At 38.2% G+C, this 11,206-nt stretch overlaps 1 protein-coding gene across 1 annotated transcript; it reads left to right on the top strand.

Annotated features, from left to right (window-relative positions):
- Nucleotides 1-435: 435 nt before the first annotated feature.
- Nucleotides 436-8,198, top strand: LOC145252889 (uncharacterized). The gene is made up of 2 exons (XM_080112889.1): nt 436-933; nt 6,109-8,198. Exon 2 carries the CDS (start codon nt 6,110-6,112, stop codon nt 8,081-8,083), a length of 1,974 nt encoding a protein of 657 aa, XP_079969015.1. The 5' UTR covers nt 436-933; nt 6,109; the 3' UTR covers nt 8,084-8,198.
- The last annotated feature ends 3,008 nt before the right edge of the window (nt 8,199-11,206 follow it).

Below are 11,206 nucleotides of genomic sequence, written 5' to 3'. Positions count from 1 at the left end.
TGAAAAATCATAATTTATCAAATTATAAACAATAAATATATTTTTAAGTTGGCAATCATTTTTGGGTCGGCCTAACTTGGAATTGAGTACAAGCTTGGCACAAGGACTGGGCGGCTATACATTATTCATCAACTAATCACAGAATTGCTCCGTATAGCCCCTCCCAATGATTGCAACTAATTGGCCGATTATCTAAAACCAATCAAAGGCTAACCTGAGTGATTGTTACGACGATAGCTATTAGTCGGCAATCCCCATTGGCTGGCCAATCAGACACTGATTGTTCAAGTATTCGGGCCAATAAATAGAGGATACCCAAAGCGAAAAATCGAGTTGGTTCATTTTTTTTGCCGCCGCTTAAAGAACCAAATCCGTTGCCATTCTTCATCAACGCTGCTTAATTGCAGTCAAGAGTTTCTACGAAAACTTTATTCCGCCAGTCAACCACAATCACTCCCCTTGCGTGGTGTTTGAAGATTGTGTTAATAAACGTTGTTATTGTTTATAACAAACGCTTTCAGACATTTTTTCTTTGATTGCTTGGCAACTTTTCTTCCCTCCAGCAACAAATTCAACCTTCGTCGACTGGGCCATACTCATCAATTCTTTCTACGGATCTTAAAGCAACGTGGGCGTGGAAGGAAACAGAGAAAGACCAGTCAACGTATGTGGTAATCACGAAACCATCGGCCAACTCGGGTTCGTGAAGATATCGTACCACATTTGGTGCCTTAAGACGCAGGATTGACCCTGGTTAATTACCAGACGGATCTCGTCGCATCTGTGTCGCAGAATCCAGTATCGGCGCTTCAAAACACAAGATCGACACTCTGTATATTCACCGGCACAACGACACTCCACCCAGAAACCAGCCTAGGAAGCAATTAGCTCAACCTACTCAAGCCACTCACCAGAAAAGTCCACAGAGTCAGGGTAAGTGACTATTTTTCTTTGTTCTTTGCATTCATTGTGCATGTTGGTTCATTTCTAAATAGCTTCTAGGTGTGTTTATTTTTTTTTCTTAATACAATGGCTACTTCTCGTTCAAATATTTCACCTATGTTGGTAACAGCTGGATCAAAGATCCCAATTTTTTCTGGTAGACCGGCAGATCTGAAACCATGGCTGATGGCATTGAAAAAAAAACAAAGGGTCCATAATTTATCGGACCCTGAATTGATTAACCTAGCCTATGACTATTCAGATGGAGTAGTGTCCGAATGGATTGGAACTTATCTTGATGACCATTCGGATACTTCCAGTAAAGCCTTATTCGATGAAATCACAGCACAGTATGGAGAGTTTGTCAACCCTGCTGATGCTGCTCGAGCATTGATTAAGGTGATACAAGGAAAAAATGAATCGCTTGCAGAACTGGCTAGTAGAATGTCAAGTCTTGCAAGGCTGGCTTATAGAGACTCTGAACTGAGAGAAGGGTCAGCTGTACAGGTACAGCTAGCTGAATTCTTCATTGATGGAATAAACAATACTTTCATTAAGGAAGATGTGGCCAGAGCCAACCCAAAGACACTGTCGGAGGCTTTGTCATCAGCCAGAGAAAGTGAAAGGCTTTATGAGCGACTTCTGGGCTGTGGGAAACGAGAAAAAATGAATAATAAATTTTCAGGTAGAAATCATTGGCAACAGGAGGGAATAGGCTCTCATACAGTACTAAGGGAACCAAAGGCGGAGGGTTACCATAGAAAATGGTCTGGAGAGAGTCATGGTTGTTACAGCTGTAGACAACCAGTAAAAAAAAAGGGGATTACTTCAAATCAGCATGAACGCTGGAATTATTACGAACAAAGGTGTCCAAAGTCTGAAAGCGGGAATGTAACTTACTCGACTTCAGAAAAACGAAACACCAAGGCACCGGCACAAACAAAAAGTCGCAGAACTAACCATATTCAGTCATTAAAAGAAAAAAAGAATAAGGGTACTCTTGCTCCTAAAAAGAATAATCCAAGAAATTCCTGCTCTAAACGGGAAATGATTAATATTCCCAACACAAAAGGAGCAGAAGAATATGAATTATTCACACAGGGCTCGGACATGACGTGTAGGGTAGATATCATGGGCAAGCAGGTAGAAGCATTGATAGACTCCGGGTCAGAAGTCTCGCTTCTAAAGTCCTCAATTTTTGAAGACCTAAGAGATAGCAAAATAAAGTTGAAAGACTCAGATTTAACAGTAACTCAAGCAAATGGACAGAAAATGAAACTAAATGGTATGATCCACCTACCTATTAAAATCGGAAAGATTAAGACAGGTTCAAAATTGTACATTGCACCTGACTTAGACCAAACCATGATTTTAGGGGAGGATTGGTTAAAAATAAATAAAGCACAATTATGTTTTAATCCAAATCGGCTAACGATAAGAGGGGTAGAAATTCCCTTGGGTAATAGTTCCGGCGGGGAAATTAAAATCTACACTACGGACAGTGTAAAATTACCCCCACGAACTGCTATCTCCTGCGCAGCCAAACTAGTCCCCTCAGAGCCAAATAAAGAAAACCTATACCAGGTGATTTCAACGGAGGAGGTAATACCGGAGGAGGAAGAAATAGTGTTAGTTGAAGCGATAGTAAAAGAAAATGAGAAGGGAAAGATTCCAGTTATGTTGGCAAATTTGGGTAATAAAACTTTGAGCGTTCCCAAGGGTGAAAATTTGGGAAGGGTAGCGCCAATAAGAATTCGGAAGCAAGTCAGGTACATTGAGAAACGCCCAATTAAGATGAGCAAAAATACAATTAATCCTAAGGACATCAACGTACCTAATGAGCATAGACAAGAGATAGTGAATTTAATTCAGAAGAATATAGATGTTGTCGCTAACTCAGATAAGGAGTTGGGACGAACTCAGTCGGTTCAAATGAAAATAGATACTGGAAACAACCCACCCATAAAAATGAAACCGTACAGAACTCCGATACACAAAAGGGAGTTAGTAGAAGAAGCTGTCAAAGAAATGCTGGAAGCTAAGGTGATTGAACGCTCACGATCTCCTTGGAGCTTTCCCATTGTAGTGGTTGACAAAAAGGATGGGGGACACCGCTTTTGTGTAGATTTTAGAGCCCTCAACAACATAACTAAGCCGCTTGCTTATCCACTACCATTAATAGATGATATACTGGCCCTCTTAGGCAAGGCAAGATGTTTTTCCACCCTTGATTTGAGATCAGGGTACTGGCAGGTAGCCCTGGATCAAGATGACCGTGAAAAGGCTGCATTTGTGTGCCACTACGGGCTTTTTCAATTTCGAGTTATGCCCTTTGGATTGGCTAATGCTCCAGGTGTTTTCCAACAACTCATGTCCATAGTACTTGGAGGGTTGGAAGGCTTTGCTATGGCATATCTCGATGACATACTAGTTTTCTCGAGCAATATAAATGAACATTTCCAACACCTTCAAACGGTATTCAATCAACTGAGAAAACATGGGTTAAAATTAAAACTGGCAAAGTGTCAGTTCATGATGGCAGAAACTAAATACTTGGGATTTGTCATAAATAAACAAGGAATCAAGCCAGATGATGATAAGGTCAAAGTAATTCGCTCGATGCCAGAACCTAAAACTGTTAGACAGGTCAGGGGTTTTATAGGCGCAATCGGATATTACCGAAGATTCATACCTGCATTTTCAAGAATAGCTACCCCTCTTATAGCTCTCACAAAAAAAAGTGCTCGCTTTAAGTGGACAGATGATTGCCAGCGATCATTTGATACGCTGAAAGATCAACTGTCAACGATCCCCTTATTGGCATACCCAGACATAAATAAACCTATGATCTTGTACACAGATGCGAGCGACCTGTGTATTGGGGCATGTCTAACTCAACCATGTCCTGAGAAGGACGGTCCTGTCCCAGGAATACCAGAAGAAGTACCTATCTACTTTCTTTCTCACAAGTTAACATCTACGCAACAGAAGTGGCCTGTCATAGAAAAGGAAGCATTTGCTATTGTATATGCTCTCCAAAAACTTGATTATTATCTAAACGGTGCACAATTCGTGATAAAAACAGATCATAAGCCTTTGAAATATCTATTTAAAGCAGATTTGACAAATAAAAAGATACAACAATGGGCCTTAAAAATAAGTGGATACAACTGTACCATAGAATATCTATCGGGCAAAGAAAATACATGTGCCGATTTATTGTCACGTATCCCTAATCAGCTAGAACAAGAATCGACGCCTCAAGAACTTGAAATTGATGATAAATTTTATCAAATAAACATGATAAACTCACATAGGTTGGATTATAGACACACCTTAGATGAAACAGATAGAACGGATGAAAACCCCAAAAAAGAAATGCCCCAATTAGACAGATACAAGGAAGATGAAGAAATTAAGACGCTAAAAAGAACCATAGAGTCAGGTAAAGCATCTAAAGCATTTCTAGAAAGATATATGGTACAAAATGGGTTGCTATACTATCTTTCTGACCGAGACGGAGACGTCCGACCTAGGTTGTATATACCCAAACAGATTCGAGGGGACATATTGAGACAGCTTCATGATAAAATGGGGCATATTGGTATTGACAAGACGTACGAACTCATAGGCAGGAAATATTACTGGCCGGGGTTGTACAAGGAAGTCACAAACCATGTAAACCTATGCGTTGTTTGTCAGTCGAGGAGCGGCAAATCTGAAATTGCACCCCTTGAAGAAACTGATGTCCCATTTTATCCCTTTGAAAAAATTAGTGTAGATGTCTCCGGACCCTATGGGGAAACTCCACAGGGAAATAAATACATAGTTAGCTTTGTGGATTGGCTAACTAACTGGCCGGAAGCCTATGCAGTACCAGATAAGAAAGCTCAGACTGTAGCTAGACTATTACTAACCGAAATAATCCCGCGCTTTGGGACCCCCTTAGAACTGGTATCTGATAATGGCCCAGAAAACGTTAATGAAGTAATGAGACAAACAACTGAAGGTCTCAACATCAAGCACATTGTAACATCCCCCTATCACCCACAAGCTAATGCTAAGGTTGAGCGGTTCCACCGATTCTTGGGAGATACATTGGCAAAGCTCACTAAAGACGACAAGGAAAATTGGGATTTATTCCTGACTCAGGCATTAGCGGCCATAAGATTTTCTATTAATGAAGTGACCGGATTTTCCCCTTATTTTTTACTATTTGGTCGAGATGTAATCTTGCCTATTGATAATCTATTAAAACCCCGTAGGAAATATCTGGGAGAAGATTTTCACCAGATAATCCTCCAAAATCAACATAAGATATTTATGCAAGCTAGGCAGAGGATAAAACGTGCCCAGAAGAAACGAAATGAAAGGGTAAACTTGGGGAGGAAAGAGGTAACCCTCAAAATAGGAGATCCGGTGTATCATAAGAAGCATCTACGACAAGGGAAGCTTGACGAAAAATGGTCTCCTTATTATAGAATAATTAATCAGACAGGTCCAGTAACTTTTGTTGTATGGGACCAAATAAATGGCAAAGTAAAAAAGGCTCATGCAAATGACTTAAAATTAGCAGGAGTAGAAGAATGGGAAATTCCTAAAAGAAAAGAAGCAAATCCACGTATGAGATGGACGAGGTGGGTAGAAGCCCCCTCGGAGACTGATTCGGAGTCAGAAATTGAGATTGAGCCAAGCCCAATTGCTAGATCACAAATAGAAATTGAAGAAGTAGGAAATGCCTTTGTGCAAAATGAATTGGATAGTTGGGAGAGTGAAGACGAAATTCCCCTGTCAGAGTTACGAAAAAGATATCAAGAAAAAGAAGATACACCTTTAAAATACAGATTAAGAAGCTATCAAAATAAAAAAAGGGATGACTTGACATCGGGCCAATCCCATAATATAACTGATCACCAGCTTGCACCAAGTTGTGACTCAGCGAATCAAGCATGTGTGCTGGATAAAATCTAAAACCGGCATTATATAACAGAGAGATGGTTATGTAAGTTTCCATGGATGCGTCTGAAAAACAAAACAAAATAAAATAAAATATAGAGAAGGAATATATAAACAGAAGGCTTGAAAAGAAGTAGTTTTTAAAGTTAGACGGAACCATATTACCTTTCATTAGTAACCGACTGAATTTAACCCCCTATTCTCTTGTAGGATGGCTGAATTGAAGTCCCTACTCCTGCTGAGCATGCTGACAACAGTAGCAGCCCTGCGACATAGTCAGAATGTAATTTTTCGCAAAACAAGTGAAGTAACGATTACAAGGTCAAAATGGTTAATAGTTTTTACGATGAACTTCAAACCCTATTACTCCTTATTAAATAAGTTGAGAAAAGAAATAGACGAGGTCACCTTAGTAGGAAAGGATTTGGAAATTGATTGCATAGCTAATGAAAAAGGGAAATGTTTTAATCTGTGGTGCCCACTTATGCAGGACATAAAGATTATGAAAACTAGTGTGGAGGTTATAGAAAAATATTTGGATGGATTGAAACTATTACAAAATAGAGAAAAAAGATCGGTACTTCCCATAATGGGGAAAGCGTTAAACGTACTTTTTGGGACTATAACAGAGGAACAATTAGATGCCCTAAAGAAAAGATTGAGGACTTCTGAAAAAGGTCAGATGAAATTGGCCCAAGTAGAAAAGGATAGTATTACTATTCTAAATATAACCAGGGTGGAACTAGCCGATAACCGTCGCAAAATAAATGAGTTAGTGGAGGGGTTTAAGGAAATGCAAGTGGAGCTCGGAAATATCACTGGAGAATTAATGATCCGAGTGATAAAACTGGAAGATTGCATAAGAAAATATCTTCGTTTTTTAACAATCATCGAACAATTGCAGAAAAAGTTGCAAGCACTGTTGGACTCCATACAAAACCTGCAAGCACAGTCTGATATGTTAGCTTTGGGTCATTTGTCTCCAAATATAGTGGAACCTTTTGCATTAAAAGACCACTTACTAGAAGTTCAGGCCAAACTACCTCATCACCTAAGATTGCCAGCGAATCCCACAGCTGAGCTGTGGTATTACTATAAGTCATTGGGTTGTCTAACTCTCATCGAAGATGGTAAATTGCTGATTGTGGTGTCACTTCCATTGTTGGATACCGGTAGTATATATGAAGTCTTTCAAGTCATTAATTTACCGATTCCTTATCCACATGAGAAACAGGGATTGGGAACTGTCGCAAAATACAAAATAGAATCCGAAAATATTGCTCTTGATCAAACTAGAGAAAAGTTCATGTTGCTTACCTCTTCCGAGGCAGAAAAATGTACACATGATCTACTCGGAACCTGCGTATCTAATAGCCCGATATATACATTCAGCAATCACCATTTGTGTGTAATCGAATTATTCAAGGATAATAAAAAGGGAATAGGGCAGCATTGTCAAATAGAAGTCCTCCTAGATGTAATGCTGCCAAATGCTATTAGGATAACAGATGGGGCATGGGCGATAGCAGCGAAAGATGAGTTGGAACTATCTCAGGTATGTACCGGAAAACCTCCCAAAACAATAAAAATATCTCCTCCGTTGACCACTCTGCAGGTGCCATTGGGCTGTGGGGTCTATGGCGGCGCTATAACCCTTCCTCCCTATTACCAAGCCGAGGAAAAATTTGAGACCAGCGACTCTTTTTTACCATTGATGAATATCACACTTACTAGTAGATTAAGCCTATGGGAACCTCTAATAAAAGGATTTCCAAACATGACCCCGCAAGCAATCCCTAATGTCGTAAGTCCTCTAAAGAAAATAAATTTAAGGGAATTAATACATAAACTCGATGCACTTAGAGAGGAAAATTCCCTAACAGAAAGTGAACAAGTAGGTAGTTCTACCTGGTTAATTTTGGTAATAGCCATCATCTTATTAATTGTATCAGTTTTGTTAACATCAAGCCTGATAGTACGCCATTGTTTAAGTAAGCTTAAGAGAAATGAACCAACTAAACTGCACAAGAATGTTGGGAGCTCAGGAACGGTTGTCACTGATCAACAGCAGAGACTGGAACAACAAATCGAACTTGAACCAATAGGTGACATACAAACTCCACAGACCACAAATATCCCGAAAGAAGCCTTGCAATTACCATCGGTGGAGATACTTTCAGTGTAATGATCTGAATTTCTTGGAACAATCGATTAAAAAATCTTTACAAATGCATGAAAAAAAAATTTTCCTACAAATGCATTAAAAAAAAAAAAAAAAAAAAAAAAAAAGAAAAAAATTTCCTACAAATGCATGAAAAAAAAATGAAGGACTCTGCAATGAACATTTATTATTATTGTTGTTGTCATTATTATCATTATATAAAAAAAAAGAGATAATAATTCTGTAAAAAAAAAAAAAGAAAATGAAAACATTTTTTGTAATATTTTAAAATGTCAAAAAAAAAGGGGGGATGTAGAAAAAAAAAGATGGGGTTGTTTGTTAGGATGAACAATTGATTTTTTTTCTATGGACACATACAAAACTGAACTGTGTAATCAATCATTGTAATTATATGTCTTCTGTATGTACCGTTAAACATGATTTACCGACCTTTAACCAAAGGTTAAATGTCGGTAAGTGGGGGAGGAGTATGACACTTTTAATTAAGTGTCAAAAGGTTGACTGGCGAAGTTAATTAAACAATAATTAATTAAATTATAATATTAATTGTTTTATTGAACAGTATAAAATTTGTTAAGGTAGCCAACATTTTTTAAGAACCAAGTGTAATAAACTGTCATTGAGTGCAAAGAGATGGCGACCTTAGCAAGAACAGGATTTGACCTATAAATCTGTCAATAAAACAAAAACCATCTGTAGGTGTATTGACCTTTCAAAATTATAAACGAACTATATAAGTAAAATTAATTCGGTTTGAAAGTCCGACATTTTAAGTGCAAAGAAATTGGGAATGACAGATAAAACAAAAACAAAGTGCAGACGTTTGCACCTGCTGAAAAATCATAATTTATCAAATTATAAACAATAAATATATTTTTAAGTTGGCAATCATTTTTGGGTCGGCCTAACTTGGAATTGAGTACAAGCTTGGCACAAGGACTGGGCGGCTATACATTATTCATCAACTAATCACAGAATTGCTCCGTATAGCCCCTCCCAATGATTGCAACTAATTGGCCGATTATCTAAAACCAATCAAAGGCTAACCTGAGTGATTGTTACGACGATAGCTATTAGTCGGCAATCCCCATTGGCTGGCCAATCAGACACTGATTGTTCAAGTATTCGGGCCAATAAATAGAGGATACCCAAAGCGAAAAATCGAGTTGGTTCATTTTTTTTGCCGCCGCTTAAAGAACCAAATCCGTTGCCATTCTTCATCAACGCTGCTTAATTGCAGTCAAGAGTTTCTACGAAAACTTTATTCCGCCAGTCAACCACAATCACTCCCCTTGCGTGGTGTTTGAAGATTGTGTTAATAAACGTTGTTATTGTTTATAACAAACGCTTTCAGACATTTTTTCTTTGATTGCTTGGCAACTTTTCTTCCCTCCAGCAACAAATTCAACCTTCGTCGACTGGGCCATACTCATCAATTCTTTCTACGGATCTTAAAGCAACGTGGGCGTGGAAGGAAACAGAGAAAGACCAGTCAACGTATGTGGTAATCACGAAACCATCGGCCAACTCGGGTTCGTGAAGATATCGTACCACAAGTATACAATTAGAGAAACTTTGATCAGTTTTAGAATAAAAAACTTCACAACAAAAACTACATTCATCTTCTAAAATTACTTTACAACAGGTCATAGTATTTTACAAAAGTTGAACTTGAATTTAGTCGCTCCGTAAACATAAAAAAAGACGGCAAGAAAGGAGATATGCTTTCAGCAATCATGCTCTGCGTTGCTGTGCTTAAGACAAAATAGACTTACAGAAGCTGTTTTTCTATAGACTACACTCCATTTCAACCTCTCTTATACAGATGTTATCGCTATTGTTAATGAATGCACATATAAACTTCAAGTTTTTTCAATGTATTCGCAAATAATGCAAAGGGGATAAGATTAGAAATAAGCCTAGAGAAAATAGAATGTATGTGTATAGTTAAATCACAGTTTAATCTAAACATGTCTATTCACAGTAAACCTATCAAACAGGTCTCCAGATCCCTTTATTTATGGCATAAACTGACTTTCTCCAGTGATCACAAAATCAACATCGAAACATAGAATCGAGCTGGGTTAGGCGTCTTTCCAAAAACGCAGTACTATTCTAAAATTAAAAATAGTGCCGATTACTGTTTAAGTAAATGTTTATTTAATGTATATCCTCCCAGTAGTTTGATATGGCTTTGATTGTATTACATAGACTAAAAACAAGCCAATCGCATTGAGGTGTTTCAAAATAACGTAATGCGTTTCATTATGGGAAATCGCTAGATCGAAAAAAACGAAATATCAATCCTCCATAAAACTACTTCCCTACCCCCCTCTATTTGATAAAATCAAAAATAAAACCTTTAAATCTTTTGGCCATGTAAAACGATCAATCACTGGCCTGTAAAAGTTATGCTTTGAGGGTATGTTAGAAGGCAAAAGAAGCAGTTAACGGTCAAAGAGAATGTGTAAAGAAACTGTTTCTGATTGGTCATCTCTCAACAGTTAGGCGTCCATCAACTAACTTGTCTGGATACGAAGAAATCTTGAAAAAGAAGTCACGTGCGTTCGCAATCCACACCGAAAGATAAGACTCGTGATTAGACATTTTTGTCAAGTAGCCTTTTAACTCTTTAAACTCCTATTGGGATTGAAGATGGGTTATTTATAGGATAATCTTTGTGGAATCCAACCGATTTAACGCCGATGTGTTTCAGGTTGTTCTTTCTTCCTATAACTGACAGAAATTCTAGATAGTAAAAAATGTTTTGCAAAAGGCGAGATCATAGTGTTTTACCGGTCGGCATACTACGTGTGAGATTATACAGAAGACCGAATTGAGGGGTAAACTCTTATAAGACCTCTCGATCAGCTTCGGCAAATGTCGGTGTATTTTTAAGTATCATTTTAGATAGAGGTCATTGTCTATTGAAATATTTGCAGTGGAAATGATTTGCGACACAATGAGTGAGAAATCCTGTAAAGGGAACATTGAGCTCCCCGTATTTTGGGCTCTTATGCTAAACTTACCAAACAAACATCTCAGTGACTGAACATATTTAAAGAGTGGCGCTGTTGGCGCACGAAGATTGGTTGAGTTAAAATCATTCGAGAGTCAAGGGGTCCA

This window comes from Euprymna scolopes, chromosome 3 (genome assembly GCF_053919585.1).
Source record: "Euprymna scolopes isolate OS-2025 chromosome 3, ASM5391958v1, whole genome shotgun sequence".
Taxonomy (NCBI): domain Eukaryota; kingdom Metazoa; phylum Mollusca; class Cephalopoda; order Sepiida; family Sepiolidae; genus Euprymna; species Euprymna scolopes.
This window is presented reverse-complemented; position numbering and strand designations above follow the sequence as displayed.

Excerpts from the sequence above, each read along its gene's own strand:
- LOC145252889 (XM_080112889.1), top strand. The coding sequence starts at position 6,110 with ATGGCTGAATTGAAGTCCCTACTCCTGCTGAGCATGCTGACAACAGTA.